Here is an 18186-nt window from a genome sequence, read left to right on the forward strand (position 1 = left end):
ACCTTAAAGATCATCCAGTTCCAAACCTTCCACTAGACCAGGCCCCATCCTGGCCTTGGACATTTCCAGAGATGTGGCATCCACAGCTTCCCTGGCCAACCTGTGCCAGTGCCTCACCATCCTCACAGTGAAGAATTTCTTATTATTATCTAATCTAATTCTGTGTTCTGTCAGATTGAAGGCATCACCCCTTGTGCTATCACTACATACCCTTGAAAAGAGTCCCTTAATGTTATGTATTAGCCCTGTATAGACAATGTGCTTAAAGTGAGCATTAGCTGTCAGCATTTTCCAATTACAGTTAAAACTGAACAGTGAAATTTATTTTTGAGCTTAATAGATTTTGTGCTGGGCTTGATGCTGATAATCATTTGATCAGTGAAGTGGAAGCAAGTCTAAAATATCAGTGCAGGTGATACAGGAAATAGTGTAGTGTTCCCTCATGGTGACAGCAGACATGTAGGGCCATTTAAAATGCTTCTTAATGCAAGCTTATTCACACAAAGTGCATATGAACATGAAGCATATAAATCAGAACAATATGAAGTCTACTGTGCACTATTTGGAAAGGAGTGACGTGGAAAAGATTTGGCCATGTTATGGAAAAAAAGTGTGACCTTGGCAGAAGGGCTTCGGCTACATAAAAATAGGATTAATGAGTATAAATAGAATGAATATTTTAGTTCTATTTTATAGGATAGTGGATACAGTTGTCACAAGACTCTGTATAGTCGTAATATCTAGAAAATCAAATAATAGTCATATTAAAACACTTAATTCAAGCAGAGACAGTCAAAACAAGAATCATTATACAGAAACTGAGAACAGAAGTGTCAGAGATAGAAAGACATAAGACTATGTCAGCAAAAATTATTAACCACTTGGACAAACTCACAAGGACAGCAGTCTTGGCTTCCTCATGGCTTTCAGTCCCAAGTGGATGTCCTTTTCTTAAGCCCCCCAGAATAAATGGTTGGGAGCAACTGGGTATCATGTAAATATTTATTCTCTACAGGAAAGCAGACTGGATAAAATCAATAAGCCTTTTTTCTGCCTACTGTAAACTCTGAAATAATCCACTGAAGTCAAGGAGATCCTTTAAGTAGTGTAAAACAAAATAAAATATGCAGGTGGAATAAGTTATTTTGCACAGAATTGTTTTCACTTGTAGGAAAAGTAATTGTGAAACAAATAGCTTCAGGAGGTTTAGTCTTGGATAAATCAGATGGGTTTATTGCTGCTTACATCTGTTTTATCATTCCATTCCTTGTCCTCTTTCCTTACCTTGCCTAGATTTTTTTTTTTTGTTTGACCAGTTCAATAGCATTCTTAACTTACAGTATTTAATGAATTCTCATCTAAATTTTCCCAAAATTTCGTCTCCTCTATTACTTTTCCTTATGTTTTTGTCCTCTGAACACCTTTCAGGTGTGTCTGTTTTCCATGAAGCAGCTTCTCAGGGACATGTTACCTGGTTATGGCTGTAGTTTTAAGATCCAAAAAAACTTTGAAGAGTAAAAATTATCAGGATTTTTCCACTGTATAGAATGACTTACTGTCATCAAAGCTGCAGGAAAATCTTGCCTTTAAATGCTCCAAGGGAAGCTTCCCTTCCCATTTCGTAATCATGAACAATGCATACTGAAAAAGAATAGACCCTAGTTCAGCTCTGGTTTTGGTGGTCCATTATGGGTCTGAAGGAGGTAAAGCAAGTTGGGTTTTTTTTTCTGTCCTGTTCTGTGTGAGCATGGGAAGCTCCCATTTGAAGAGTGTCCTGTAGCTTCCAAGGAGAACAGCAGAAGTGTAGCTAGGACATGCCTCACCCTTACCTGAGGGACAGCTGGAACACAAGCCAGCTATGGCAGGTTGCTCCTCTACAGCCTGGAAGGTCTGTATGGTTGAAATGTTTAGAGAAGTAAGGCTCCACAGCATACTGAGAGTGGAAAATACCCACTACTTTGTTTCGTGGCTTAAAAAGAGTTCTCTTTTCTTTCTCCTGGAAACGTAACCTGTGGTGTAAGAGCAACACTACTCTTAGCTGGGAGGGAGATTTCCCAGGAGTCTAACAATACCATCATCTCTGTCACCACCTCAGTTTCTTTCCAGATGCCAAACCCAAAACTCGGATCGCAGCCCTTGATCATAGTGAGAACATCCATATTACAACCTAAATTGCACGTCAGATTCTTCAGCTTGCAAAGAAGAAAAAAACCCTTCCAGTGCAAGGTCTGCCTGCAAACAGAGAAACCAATGATTCCCTTTCTGTTCCTGCATTGCCTTAACGTTTGGAGTCCAATTTTTACAGCGCAGAAGAGACCTAAAAGCTAAGATGGAGTGAAAAAACAACATATGGAGAGCATTTATTTCTTGGGTGGGGAGCTGTGTCTGAAGAATAGGATTGTATCAGTGTACTGCGTGCACGGTGTGGTCACCACAGTAATGTGCAGCAGAAGGAGGCTCTCTGAAGGTGCTGTTTGGGTGAAGGCAGCAGGGCCAGCAAGGAGAGGCGGTGGTGGGGCTCAGCCCCATTGTTCTGTGAGCGGCTGCAGGGCTGTCCAGGTGTCCTGATTTAAAGGCTGCTCCTCGAGACAGGAAATTGTATCTTGTTCTGAGGTTTACTGTAATAAAGTACATAGTCCTGGGGGAATGTGCTGCTGGGCCCATGAATCACTTTATGGGCTGGCTGTTCTGACCTCAGCCCTGTGATTTATTCGCGCCATACCGCAGCAGGAATGGCAAAAATGCAAGCGGCGCATGGTCCTCCCAGCCTCCCCCTTCCCAACCAGATGGGCCTTGAACTGGGAGGCTGCCATAAATCCATAAAGGCAGGTTTGCTCCTGGCTGCCAGTTCCACTTGTCTTGCCTGCTCTGCCATGTGGCTGCTGGGGAATCCTGTTGCTGCTCAGGTGTTTCCTCCGTAGTTTTGTAGCCTTGTAGTTTCTTGTGGGAAAAGATTAAAAATCTCAGTGCAGTCATGGTGCTCCTAGCAGAAATAAGTGTGCAAGTTCTTGGTAATCCCCTTTTTCCTTTCAGTTAGCAATAAACAACAAAAAGAAAGAGACCTGGCTGTTTTCAGCTCAGAATGTCACTGTTTTACAGATGCACCAGATGCGGTCTTTAGTAAATAGTAGCATTTGCATTTACAGAGGTAGTTAAATTATATGCTTTTGGTCAAATCACAAATGACAGGAGTGAAGAGTAGCTCCTAACTCTCAGCTCCACTAAGCCATGTTTCTATTCCAATGACACTGTTGACATGTTTTACATTTGGGAGTCATTAGTTTTAAAATCTAGCACTTTCCTTTGGTGCTGGTCTTTCCGTTCTTGAAATATTTTTTCTGTATGCAGCATTCTGATATTTTCTTGTAAATTCATTACAAAAAGAGTCTGTACTCTTCAGAAAATGCTCAAAATTTTTATTCATGTCCAAAATACCTATTTCTTAAGGATAGTTTCTGGATTAAGAGTTGTCCATGTCACACATGTTCACCCTGCCTTGCAGTTATTTTCTGCCCCTTTATTTTTTTTTAAATTTTCTTTTTTTATGAAGTAGATAAAAAGTAAATGTTTTCAAATTCAGCAAGATTTTTTTCGCAAGATATTAACCTTGCCACATAACTAAGTGGATACCAAATGATAATTCCTAACAACTGTACAACTAATTAAAGATCAATTTTACCAAAATAAGTTAAATGCTACTTAGAAGAAGGTAGGGGAACTTGGCTTTATCTATAGTGTAGGCAGGTTTTCATGAGAGTCAGTTTCTTGTGTGATACAAGCTGGTTTAATTCTGTTTTTCTCTATTCCATAGTCTTGAAATTTGGAGGTTTCTTGCCTTTTCTAAGATGCTAAGAGTTACATCTGTAAATTTATCTATGATTGTGTTTCTTCAATAAGGCAGTTTGGGAGGGATTTTTCTTCAAACTACAGCATAAACACAGCTTCAGATTTGTTCACTTGAAAAGGTGTTGGTTACTAGAATGTGGTAAATTGAGGTTTTTCCAACTTCCTCACATATGAACCACTTGCTCTCACTTTCTGTGTGTTGCTTAAGGTTCACATACTTTGTGTCTCATTACAAAACAGGCAGTAACAGCTTACTTTGAGATGATTGAGCTTCTCTTTATTTCAATAAACCTCTTTAGATCTGTACATGAAAAAAAGGCTTTGGTGTGTATCATTACTGTGCTTAGCAGGGATCTGATAAAGGGTTGTCAAAGGTCTGTTTGCATGGTTTAGATCAGGCTTAACAACGCTTGTTCTGGATCAGAGTACACACGCTCAGTCTGTTGAACTTTTTACTGCATGCAGCTCTGGTTTCATCTCATGAAGAACAGGCACTGGGTAGAGGTAAAAACAGAAAGGAAGGTGGCAGGATGTTCCCTTGTTACTGTAGAATGCCAGTCGCTTCAAGCATCTGGGAAGTTATCCTCAAAACTCATCAGAAAATGCTGTAGTGCCCATTCAAACAAATCTGCACTCAGGGAGTGCAAGTAGCTGCACCTGCTTGCAGACCTGGATCTGAAAAAGGAAATTAAATGAAACCTCTCAGGCTCCTTCTGCTGCAATTACAGAACTAAATATATCCAAATTTTATCCATAGCCCCTGACACCTGCTCCATTTCTGTCCTCAACCCTTTCAACAACTCTTGCTTGCTTAGAAACACTTTTTTTTTTGGCACTACTTAAGGAGCAGTCATTGGAATTACCAGGAGCAGGAAGCAAAGTGATGCCTCAGTATTTAATGAGACTTCTTCCAGCCTCTTTTTCCCCTGATGCTGCTATTCCTGTCCTTATCCAGACATTAGGCATTTCTTGTGCTCCTTTTTTAATCCCTCTCCAGGGCAGCAGCAGCAACCAGAAAAGACTGAAATACAAGTATAGTTAGGGTTAGGATGGAATAGAGATCAGCATTAGAGCTGCTGTTATTACTACCACAAAAGCCCAAATACATTGTTTGCAGAATTAATATAAAAAGGTCTGACCTTGAAGAAAATATTTCATATTGAAAATTAACAGAGTGGTTCTGGAAGAGAAGGTTGAACAAATGTACAAAAGAACCCTCAGAGAAGAAGGAGTAGGAAGTTAGGCAAGGCATATCTAGGTTAGTACTCAGATAGACAATAAATAATGAAAGCAATCCATAGTTCTGACAAGAAAATTTGTTGAAATGGTACGTATGGAACAATATTTACATGTTTGTAAAAGAACAACAAAATTTAGTAGCTATACACATCTGGTATGTAACATGAAATTGGATGTCACAGGGATAACAGCAATTAGTGAGAAATAGACTAATATTCAGAGCTGAAATGTGAGTACAAGTTGTTCAGGAAAGCTAAAAATATAAGTAATGGTGTTGTATATTAATTTTAAGGTTTTAAGGAAATAAAAAAGTATAAATCATAGCATTACTTTGAGTCAAAATAATATAAGGATCATAAAAGTTACACAAAGAGAGTAGATGGTATCCTGCTATAGATTTTAGGCATAATGTTGTGTTAATGTAAGTAATAATGGAGAAATATGGTTTTGTTGGATGTATCTATTTATTGGATACAAATCAGAGAAACTATAGGCTTGTTAACTTAATAAAATTGGTCAAGAGAAAGAGACATTTAGGGAAAGAAGAAATTGTGAAAACCCATGCTGAATGAAACCTCCCAAAAGAAATAAAAATAAATAATAAATATTCTCTAGCCACTGCTACAAAAAGATCAGGAAAAGAAGTGGAACATTGATGCATTGAGAATAGGGGTAGTATGAATATGGTTCCAAAACTAAGTTGATGCCTTTGTCTTGTTTTCCAGTGAGCTGATAAAATACAGAGAAAGGCAGGTATGATCACCTGTCAGACTGTCAGCCATGGAAATGAGACAGATGCAGAAGTGAGATAAATTATACTCACCAGAAATGACATAGTAGTCATTTAGCAGGGAGGTAGATGCTCCATCTGTTTGATTAGAGTATAAAGACTGGATAATTTTCATAAAACAACTGTGTTATAAATCGTGACTAGAGTTTTTCATGTAATCAGAAGCACAGTAAGATTGCAGTATTGCTGTCAAAGTTTGACTGATAAAGCTGAAATTTCTTTCTACTGTCTTTCAAGTAGGCCAGATTTACAAAGACATCAAGACAATTGTTTTTGCTGTAGTAATTGTGGTTGTTTGATATGCTATAATCAGTGTGAATTCCATGATTCATTTTCCATTATTTTGTTTTGGCAGTGCTGGCTGTGGCAGTGAAGGCTTTGACACTGTCACAGTGTCAGGAAGATCTGCAGCTGTGCAGTTCCTCTAGGGATGAGGAACCTGTGGTCAGATCTGGGTTCCTCCTGTTTATTCAGGGTTTTGACTGGCTCCTTAGAATGCAGGGATACACAGCCAGTGGAGGGGCAGGAACCTGGAAATGGGAGGGCAGAGCCATCTATTGCCACAAGAGCCTGTCTCGTGTCAGCTTAAACAGATTTTGAAACCACATGCTAAGTTAAAGCTCAACCTGAACTTGACCATGTCCTAGGAAAAGAAATTGGAGCTGCCTTTCTTATAAGGTCAGTTTTCAAAATCTGGTGGATGTATTCTGGTGGCCTCTGTTGCCTGGATGAGAAATATGCCTTGAGTTTGTGCTCTGCCTGCACTGCTGTTAAACTGCAGATGAAGAAAGAGCGCCCGTTTCAGGACTTCCTTCTCAGAAAAGCCAGCTCTGGGGAGCTCAAGAGCCTTGTAAGTACTGCTGTCTCTCATCCAGGTTCTGCACTGAAGGCTGCTAGAGCAAGGAAGGTTGTCTTCAAAAAAAAATCTACCCTTTATAGGGGACAAAACTTCCATAACATCAGGTGCCAGGGTTGAAAGTTCCTTCTGAAATGTGCCATCTCGAGGAACTTCCACTCTTCACAGGCACCTAGGTAAGGCTGATGGACTATCAGTGTAGCAGCTGTGACATGCAGCTTTTCACTGAGGTATTCGTCAATAAAAATAGCTCAGGAAATTAGTAGTGGGTTTGAAATTTCTCTGTAAAAGTGTTAGATTTTTTTCTAGATATGCTGGCAGACACAGTCTAAGGCTACACTGCAATTCTGAGTGCTCAGAGCTGAGATATGAGCAGGACTAGGAATTGCAAATTTTTACTTCTGGTGCCAAAGTGATAAAATTAGCATGGAAAACTTAAGTAAAAGAAGAGCTAAAATATTGATGGAAAAGGTAATATAAAATATTTATAGGACTATTTGTGACTTTAGCAAACATGGTGAGGGAAAGGACTTTTAAAAGCACTGCTTATCAATCCTAGTAAGGAGTTCTGTGATTCTAGACAATTGGGATGTTAGAGAAAATATGTGTAGGTAAGTCTAAATATATTAGCAGTATCTTTTTTTAAAACAAGGGCAGTACAAGTGGTAGTGCTTCCTGTGTCATAGAATTCACATTGATTATTATCACGCCATTCTTATAATGCAAAATTAAAGGGACATCACTTTTGTGATCACACAAATGTATTCACCAAGAGTTGGTATTTTTATCTTGTTTTCCAGTTGTGGTCACGTGTATGCAATGACATTGAAGAGACCAGTACAAAGTGTACATTCAGAAAGCTTCACTTTGCTGATGACAAAAAACTCTGATTTTCATCTCATTTGGCTTGCTTGAATTCTCAATTTCTATTTTGGTAGCTGTAAGAGCATAGCCCAGGTATTAGAAGGGCTGCTGATGTGCCAGCCAGGCAAGGCAAAGGTGATGTGCTGATTCAGGAAATGAGTACTGGAATGGAAGGAGTGTAGTATTATCCCTTTTGACTGAAGATTTAGGCTGTGCTTGGGAAATTAATTTGCAGCATGATGTTTGATTATTCCCAGCTGTAATTAAAAAAAGCAGGTAGTACCTATTGCCAAGTTAAATTTTTTTCCCACTCTCTTGCAGTAAGAGGTAGCTACTGTTTCTTTTGGACAAAAGTTTGCTCACTTTGGGATACTTCGAGCTGCACCTTAAATGCTGTAGAAATTACAGCCAGTGCAAAATTTGGCAGCTTGCATATTGAGTTATTCATCTGTTAGCATCATGAAATGTCATTCACTGGTATAATTGCCTTTTTCAAGGTTACTTTTCAGAACCAAGTCTTCATACCCAGAGCTTTGCAAGGACTGTCTCCTCCCTGTTAGGTACTAGAAGTCAGAGTGTCTTAATTTTCTGAAGTTGTTCAATAACCAGAAAAAAAAAAAAAAAAGGAAAGAATGTGAAGTTCAGAACTACTGCTGTAGTGGTAGACACAGTTTATGATGAAGAGGACGATGGAGCCAGGGCATATGGCCCATTGAATCAGTGGTTTGGTGTGTTGTACTCCTAATTACTTTTTAAGAGTTTATTGAGTGTGACCCACCCAAATCCTGTCATTCTGCTAAACTCATGAAATTACTGAATGCCATATCCCAATGCTTTTATGTTCTAGCTGCTGCCTGTCTGTCTCGCTCTCATAACACTACAGTATTGTATCTGAATCTCTCTGCCATCGAGTTCTCTCTGTTGTTTCACATCATGGGTTTTTAATTCATATGCAAATAATACAGTTCTTACTGTGATGGTGATTCACCAGGGTCTTACAAATGTCTCTGATAGGAAAGCATTAAGAGCTTTTAGCAGCATTTTCTGTAAGCTTGGAGTAAATGCAGTGGACAAAAATCAGACAACCAAAATAAGTCTTGTACAAGTGTCATCTCTGCCGTTTCTTTGGTGATTGATGCCCTTACCATGAGTAAACAGTTCATGAATCAGGAGAATCTTTCCTTGTGTACTAAAGGCACAACAGCCATAATTACAGTTCACCTTAATATGTGAGGATGAAAACACTGGCAGCTTAATCATAGCTCATGAAAGTGCAACAGTCCCTGTTGAAGGAACTGACTAGATAGCTATGACTTTGTAGCTACTTGAGCTCTTCAAATTTGTGTCACACTTTTAAATGCTTTAGTTTAATGCCAGTCAGAAGGAAAACAGATTTGATCCTATAATGCAACTAAGGCTGATGGAATAATCCCAGTTCTTCCATGACATTAAAATCAAACCTGCTGCTGATTACCAATATTGCTTTCTTATTATCTCATACACACTTTGAGAAATACTCCAGATGGGAAGAAATTCCATAATTTGAAATAAAATTTTATAGAACAATATATTTATAGCATTTCTATATGGAATAAGTGTTCATCCTGACATATGTAGGCATATTCTTTTAATGAATATGTATAGTTTTCATGTTTTGAAGCATCATTAATTCAGCACTGTTTGCAGCCTGTTATTCTTTCTAATTATACAACTGATAAATATTCCAATGCTATGACCCTGGGAACAGTACTGAAAAATACAAAACCTTGTAAAGTTCACCTCCTCTTGTGTTTTACCAAAAGGATTCTTCTTTACTGGGAAAGGGCTGTGAGGGAACTATGTAGTCTTCTGAAACCAAGTGCCATAGAAACCCATTTGAAGACAGCTTGATTCTATTAGTATTAGTAATTAGTAGTAGTGTAATAATACACTATTGCCCAGTTATCTTCCCCAAATCAGACATTTCAATTCAAGAGTTGAAGGAGACATGCATTTGCACACTATTCTTTGTGTTTGTTGTCAAGTCTCTCTGCTCTACTGGCCTGTAACTGTTCTGTAGTCATCTATATTTAAAAGGCAAGCCCATCTTTTTTTGCATTATATGTTGAAGACTGCAAACAGAGGAAATTACGTTGATATTGATCTTGAGATTATATCTACCATTATCTCTTAAGAATTAAACCTACTGGTCTTGATACCACTCCAGTCTGTATTAATCATGATCTACAGTCAGTGAAAGGCTTCAGTGTAAATAGAAGGAAAAAACTAACCCCCTTTTTTTTCCTATTTGGAGTAAAACTTGAACCTGTTTTCAGTAGATTTTTATACACTTTTTACATTTCATGTTTCCTTTGGTAGTATTCAGTCTGCTAGAGAGTCTGCTTATGTCTTGTGAGCCACGTACAGCTGAGTTCAGGCTGCAGAACCTACTCCAGTGGACAGATAAATAGGCAGTTTGCCCCTGCTGAGTTGGTGTTGGCACAGCTACACTAGTACCAGCATCTGAAATACCTGAATTAACTTAAATGAACTGTGTCTGTTCAGTGACTCTGGCCCTAGCCAGCATTTAAAAAGATCTGCATCCTTGGGTTGTGCAGCACGTATTGCCTGCTTATGAGAACTTTTCAGGACCTCCAGTGTTGTGAACTGAGGAGAAGCATTTTGCTGAAGAAGCCAAGCCTGTGGCAGTGCCTGAGCCTCCAGGACTGACTGCATCCTGATGGATGGGTTTGTTCACGTGCTGCCAGCACCATGCACACAGCAGCCCATTTTCTCCTTCTTGCCACATCACCTGGCTCACAGCAATTTCCTCTGGCCTCCCTGGGGATAAAACTCTCAGGAAGGGAAATAAGTCACTCTTGTAGTGCCCTTCAGTCAGAAACCTTGTCTTTTTCTTGGTAGTGTGCTCTTTTTATTGTCTTGGAATCATTTGGCAGTTGCAAGCTCTGCTGAGAACAATAGCTTGCCACTAGAGACATGTGCCTTCCAGCAGAGCTGACAGTGACACCTGCACTTCTCCCACTTGGAGCAGTTTACTTTTAGCTTGCTAAAGTAAAAAATGCAGCTACAATGCACTTATCACAGGGTATTCTTCTTACTTTTGTTCAAACTTCACTTTGTTTCAGTTTCAGAAAACGGTCAGAAAGCCACAATGTCTTTCACCCTGCTTCTTGACCAGCACCCTTATCTCACAGCATAGCACTGAAGTTTTGGCCTGTAAGAAGTTCTTTTCTAAGACATGGTGTCAAAGATTTTTCAGCAAAAGAACAAAAAAAAGAGTAATGGACTGCTATCCATATCTCGTTGTCCTGGCCTTGGGGTTTTCACTTAAGAAGCAGAGATGGGCAACAAAGGATTTGATTGCAGAAGGTATATGGCTTACATGCTATTTGAGGCACCTCCAATTTCCATACCAAAGTAATGGCTCCACAGATAGAGTTACGGAGATATTCTTGGCTCTGGTCCTGAATCATCAGCGAGGATTGTGGGCTTACTATTAAAAGAATAAGTGTTTCTTTATAATCAAAACAGATTACTCAGAAGAAAGTGAAAATGACCAGAGCTCCAAGCCAGCCTGTCTTTCCCAGGATACCGATCGCTGGAAAAAAGCAGAGGTCATGGATCATGTTCTGTCACTTCACCCTATTGGTATTTTTCATGTTTCAGGCAGACATCCAAAACTGGATACTTTTCCATAAAGCAAAAGCAATAGAAACAAAATGGCAATAGTAACACGCCCATTATCCATCATTCCCACACCTACAGTCTTGACACTACATCTGGGAATCTGATGTGCACCATTTCCTTTCTTCTACTCTTTGCTGCCATTAAGTCACCAGTATATTTGTATTTCTTCATAGCACAAATGTATTTAGCATACTTTATGATTATCCTAATGTATCTTTAAAAATTTGCTTTACTTTATGGTATTACATTTTGAAAGAGAAGCAGTAATATTTTTCTAGATATGATCTAGGCAGGACCCAAGTACACTCTACATTGCATCTGTGAGATTCTTGATATGCTGGTATTTCATTTAAAGCAAGCTAACTCTCTTGGACTGTACAAGAAACACCTGTGTAAACCCAGAGAGAAATTCCACCCACAGAAAGTCCCTTGTGTTAGTCCACTGTCCTGTCAGATGGTGAACAATTTTATCTGTTGACTCACACCTTTTCCTCTTGAAATACATTATTTTTTCACAGTTATGGGACAGTGGCCAAAATTGGGATCCTGATAATAAACTTCTTGATATTGAGTGCTGCAGCAAAATTTTAAATGCATTTGCAACTTTATTTTTAGATGAAATGTAGATAAGAAATGTGTCGTATTCAGTTTGTCTTTCATCATCACTCCTGCATGAACCCATCTTTCACACCACCACACGTTTAAGACCTCATTTTATACCTTCTTGGAAGGTGATGAGAGGTGAAACAAGCCAACACTACTGGGCAAGGAGGCCAAGGTTTTCTTTGAAATCCTGTTGCACATCACCAGCTAAAGATGAGAATTAAGGTCGAGTGACAGAAAAGGCTGCTTTCCCTACCATAATCAATCCTTTGGCTTCCTCTAAGAACTGCTGTTTAACTTTTAGGGGGATTATCTTTTGACTCTTTTCTTCCCAGTATGTATAAAATGTTTCTGAATTCTATTTGTAAGAGTTTTCTGCTACAGGCAGGGGTATGGGAAAATGTTCAGCCAAAGTAATAATGAATGGTAGTTATTAAAAACTGAAAAGGCGAGTGCAGAAGAAGAACATAATGTGTTTTTCTCACCCTGTAAGCTGCAGTTTGGTATCAGCACAGTTGTTTATGGGGATGTGTGTGTGTCTTGACTTCCTGTTCTACTAACAGACATGTAGCCCAGACAAAAATATTTATTATTGCTTTTCAGAGTTGCACACTGTTACAGCATTTATGATATGTTCAATCTTTGTAGAGGAGTCCTCTAAGTTTTCCAAGATAACAATGTAATTTGTTTGGGTTTTTTTTCAGACAAGAAGCCCTTCTTGCTGCCATTAGTGAAAAAGATGCCAATATTGCTCTGCTAGAGCTTTCATCCTCTAAGAAGAAGACTCAGGATGAAGTGGCTGCACTGAAACGAGAGAAGGACCGTCTTGTGCAACAGCTCAAGCAGCAGGTGGGTACAGGAGGGCTAGGAAAATCCAGTTAATAATCTGGTGTGGGATTATTATCTTGATCTATGGAACTAAAAATGCATAATCCTGTTAGGACAGAAAGTGCATATCTAACAACCTCAAACTAGCTACTGGACTCGGCATTGAGGGAAGTTTCTTTGTGTCTCTGCCTGAGTAGTAAATGTGTGATAGGATTGTATGGGAAGTTGGGAGTGAAGAGGACATTGGTTGTTATCCTCTTCAGGCATGAATAGTCACAGATTCAGGGAAAAGTAGTGATACTTCTCCTGGGAGTTTGTATTTGCCCTTTTGGGGAAGAAGCCTATTTGGAAAAATAGGCTGTAGAGCTCAAATATGAATGTTACACCACACAGTCTCTCCTGTGATTTCTGATTGCAACTGGAACACCATATGTCAGCTTCTAGAATGGACTCTGGGAGGTCTTGTGCTTGTGAAGAGATTGGTCCTTTCCTATTTCTGGCCTCTCCCATTTCTAAGATCTTTCTATGTTGGCATAACAGTTAGAAAAAGTGTGTTTCTGTTAAAGCATTTAACATTATGTTCCAGTACTGAATGCAGTGTGAAAAGTAGATTGCCAGTAGAACACAGAGGAAGTAAAAGGCATCCCTAGCAATAAGAGATTTAGGACCTGAAAAAATCTGTGTAGATTTTTCACTTCAGCACTTCTGGTGGGTTTTCCTGAGTTATTCCCTTGCCACATTCCTCATAATAGCACATATGCTGCTGCCAATCCAGTATCAACTTTTTCAGTGCCACTATTTCCATCTTCATAAAGTTTTATGTGCAACATTCATCTGTCAACCAGATGATTTCTATTGCTGTCAGAGAATGTAAGACAAAACCAGGTCAGCATTGTGATAAGGGATTTCTGTGCTTCTTCCTCAGCAATCACAAGTAGGTTATTTGCCATGTTGTCCATGATAATTATTTATGGTTTCATTTAAGAACAGTTCTTTTGGGGGTTTTATGTTCCAGCTTCAGAATGAGCTATAAGTATGGATTGCAGTCTTGTATTACTTACTTTTGAGCAACAGTTGTAATTACTGTCACTGGTCAGCCAGGTCATCTGCTAAAACAGGAATCAGAAGTGGTCACAGCCATGACAAGTACTTGCTTTGTTCATGTAATTATTGATGCAGCAGCTGCAATTTATGGTACCACTCATTCCAAGAGAAATTAACACCACTTCTTAGTTCTTGCCTCCTAAGCTTAAATTCAGGTGCTTTCATGCCCCTTGCCCTTCCCAGTTTCCTTCTGATTATCTTTTGTGAGTAGCTGGAACAATCTGTAGTATTTTTGGTGAGGTTTTTTTTCTGCTGAAAATCTGTGTATACTTAATTAACATATTAATATTGTGCCTATCTGTAATGACTTAGTTTTCAGGTAAATAATTTTTAAAATGTTGTAGTTGCTATTGTTATCTTGCAGTGCTGGTAAGTATCATAAACTCTTCCTAAAAAGACATGGCCATTTCCCTTAAGGTGCCAATTCTAAATGCTTTTCTGTGTATCTGTGGGATACTTTATTTCCCAGATAAATGAAAACTGCAAAGGAGATTAATTTGTTCTTGGTATGTAGTAAGACCAATTATGATTTGAGGTTGGAGTAATGGTCCTTTTTCTTGAAATGCCTTTGAAGAATCTTGTTCCAAAACTGCAATCAGCTATAAAGACTTGTCACTGTTTAAGATTATTTAAGATTTTAATCTTAAAAATAGTGAAGAAAGCAGAAAGTAATCTCCTCAACACATCTGTGCTATGGGTAGTATAAATAAAAGTTTTATGTGTAGTATGAGTATAAAATCACAGGTATTCTCCAGTACATCCGCAACCCCCAAGACAGAATGAATTTTTACATATAAACAATATCTAAACTATATTTAAAATATATCTGAGAAATATTTATGTGACCAAACAGAGATGTGACATATACTCCCTAAATTCTATCCTGTGTTTTAAGGATGTGTCATCTTATATAAATTTTTTTGTGTGCAGCTTTCAACACATTGATAGAAAAACTCCTCATTGCTTATTATAGGAGAGTATTACTCACCACCTCTATGAATTGCAGAGAATCTAAAATTCCATTTATTTTTTTTCAGTGACAGTAGTTTTGGTATGTACTTTTTCTGAATAAATTCAAATCACACCAACTTTGACAGTTTCAGAAATAGGAGATGGGTCAGAAGAGATGGCTGTGAGATTTTGCAAGATCTTCATTACTGATGTAGTCAAGGGAAATCTCATTTTTCCACATGCTTTGCAAATATTCTGTGTACTTGGCCCTTGCACTCCTCTTCATTTGTTCCAGGTCACCAGCCTCATTATTTTCCAGCAAAACAGCTATGCTGCTTCCTCAGTTTAAGCCTTCTCTTAATGGACCCTTTTCTGCATCTTGACAACAAGGGTCCATCTGTGTTTGCCAGCTCCACATAACCATGGTTATGAAAGTGTCAGGAACTTCCTAAAAGTTCAGCTGTAATTCTTAAATTCACAGTAGAAATTTTAAATGAAAAATTTTTCAGGCTTGCAGATGTGTTGAACATAGCTGTTCTAGGAAGGCAAGTGATGCCACAAATCAGGATATTCTGAAAGACTTTGAAAAGCAAAAAACCCAAAACATTTATTCAACCCTTCAGATTCAGAGCTGGGATCCTGACCTCAGTCATTCGTGTTTCAGAGCTGTTGAGCTCCCTGATAAGTGTTTAGTATTTCAGTCCATCCCATTCCTAGGAAATTCTTAGGCTTTGTGGGGGAAAGCAGCTCTTTCAGTTGGTGGTCAGACACAGCTGAGTAAAAGGTTCCCGTTTCCGTGTGCGTAGGATGGACACAGAAATGCTGAGCAATATGGGAAGGGGTGGTTTGTGGGAAGAGCTGTGCATGCTGTATTACCAGCACGGCTGAATCTCACTGCAGGCTGGAAAGAGCTTCTGACAGTGCTTTAGGAAAGCAGTGTCCTGACTATGCTGAGTCAGTGTGAGTGTGAATGGATCCAAGCAGGCAGGATATGATTTGGATTGTGACTTTTCATTGATTGTGCTGGTTACCATTGGCTGACTTGCTGTTAGTTGACCTTTCTTAGAGTGTAGAAAGGTACAACACTCACAAAACAAAAACTTGTTCCAATGATTTCTTATGATTTTTACTTGTTTAAAAGTATCAGCAAAGACATAAAAGTTCATCAAGGACAGGGTATCCAGAATGTGGAGGGCTCTGCTGTCATTCCTTATGCTCTCTCCTTTCCCAACACTGTCACATTCCTGGTCGCTCACACGGGAAGGGTACTGCTGCACAAGAGAGGGAAGGAGTCCTGCCAAAGACATTTTTGTTCTTTAATTTCTCTAAGTATGTGTGTTAAAGTTAGGATGAAGAGAAGCATTTTGGAAAGAGGATATGGCATCAATGTTGTTTTAATTTAGAGTTTCTAGGCTCTGAATTGCAGGAATGTGCCTCAATACAGAGCCCATTTCCTAATGAGGCGCTCAGCATTGACCAGGGTCTCCAGTAAATGCTGCTGCCTGTTTCATATTGGTTGTCAGTTTGGATGAGGGATTTCCTCTATCATCAGACAGGCAGGGCCATTGCAGGGCGAGGGTCACCAGCTAATGTGGTCCCAATTTATTCTTCCTCAGGCACTGTGTCTCTGTGGGGAGCTCATGGAGAGGCAGTGGCTGGCAGGCTGCTGCTCTGGAGGGGCTGGGCTGATGCAAGAGTTGGAGTTGTGTAACCAGGTCCAGATGTGGTGTGGAGAGGGCCCCGCCGGTGTCACACTGGGCTGCCAGGGACCCAGGGAGCTTTGGCCTGCTTGGTGGAGCACAGACATTGCTCAGCTGTTAGGAAACAGCCTGCTGGCCATTTATCCCTTTCCTCGTCAAGCTAAGTTTTAATATCAGCTTCTATTTATTGTAAGAGAGCAAAGCATCACTCCACAGGTTTGAGTGGTAAAGGGAAGGCATATCTGAAGGGGCTGAGGTTTTCCTGTCTGTGGGCTTTCAGCCTTAAACAGCTGGAATTTTCTGCTAGGAGCTCTGTGTAGCAAAGACTGTAATTTTCTGTATTTATACAGTGTGTAGCAGAGTGGGTGCCTGACTTGACCAGCATCTCTGCCACTGCTATGCCATAAATGTGAAGTAATAAGTGTGAAAATTTTTAGGAGCCTTTGAACAGTATTAGTGTTTTCTGACAGCTTGGAGTACTATTCAAATTAATTGTTTGTAAATAGCCATATTCACTTATGTATTCACTTATCTATTCATATATATAAGTAATATATATTCATATATTCACTTATATATTCACATATTCACATATTATTATATAATGTATTATTATTATTATTGTTATTGTTATTGTTATTGTTATTGTTGTTATTATTATTATAGCAGAAGTTACCAGGAACTAGCTTGACTCAGTGTTACTGATGACAGGATCTCAACATTTTCATTTGAAATTGTGCAACTTCAGGTTAGATTAATATTACTTATGTTTTATTATGCTGCCTATGCCTAAATCAAAGTTATTTTCCAATCAGTTCCTCAGACTTTTGAGAACTATTTGGGTTTGCATTCTATACTTCAGCATGCTCAGAGAACCATTCAGGTTAAGCTTTCACCATGTATTTCATAATATATATTTTCTTTTGCCATGCAAACTGTAAATGAAAAATAGTGAATAATATGGCATCAGGAGAGAGCTCTCTGTGACTGAGTTGATTCATCCAGTTACACCTGTAATCTGTTCTTAAAGACTTTAAGTGAAGGAGACCTTCAGTCCTGGGATGTCTTTTTTATACCTTATCTGTCTTTATTATTATATGTAATGTCCCTTATTGCAATTTAAGCTGATTACTATTTGTTTTCTCTTAGGGGGATAGAAAATAAGTTATTTACTACTTGTCATGTTCTTGCCGTAGACACACTTGCTGTTCACTCAAAAAGAGCTCCTTTTTATTTTAATAAAGGGAGATAAGAAGCCCCATGCTATTGTAAGTTTTGTAGTCAGCCTTGCCATTCAGAGGAGTCTTTAATACCTGTTATTTCCTTCTGCTTCTATATCCTCATCAAGACTGTGCCTTCCTCTGTGGGCCAGCATGAATTTGAGGGGCTGTTATTTAACATTCCCACAAATGGAGAGGAATTATTTGGCAATGGTCAAATAGCTAATAATTGACTGGTAATAATAGTATTTATGCAATATTGAATATACATTTAATCTAAGCAAGCAAGTACCAAAGCTGTTTTTTCTGTACTACTTTGTGCCTCTTCCCTGTAGGATTTTGACTGGTTTTCTTTATGAGGCCAAGTTACTGCAAAGACTGATTTCCCAAGTAAATGTGGTTCATGGGATCATGAGGAACTGTAGATTACAGAGTATCTTCTCACACCAAAAAATGACATTTTTCCATTGTTACTTGTTTCCCTGGAAACCCTGCACA

General features: G+C 38.9%; 1 protein-coding gene across 8 annotated transcripts in view; it reads left to right on the top strand.

The window, feature by feature from the left end:
• The window catches only part of ERC1 (ELKS/RAB6-interacting/CAST family member 1), a 275266-nt gene that overhangs the window by 208093 nt on the left and 48987 nt on the right, over positions 1-18186 (top strand). For all 8 annotated transcript variants that reach the window (XM_077783291.1, XM_077783292.1, XM_077783293.1 and 5 more), the window contains one exon: positions 12590-12734. In XM_077783291.1, coding sequence (XP_077639417.1) covers positions 12590-12734 — 145 coding nt within the window. The remainder of the gene's footprint in view (positions 1-12589; positions 12735-18186) is intronic.

This window comes from Lonchura striata, chromosome 5, assembly GCF_046129695.1.
Source record: "Lonchura striata isolate bLonStr1 chromosome 5, bLonStr1.mat, whole genome shotgun sequence".
NCBI lineage: Eukaryota > Metazoa > Chordata > Aves > Passeriformes > Estrildidae > Lonchura > Lonchura striata.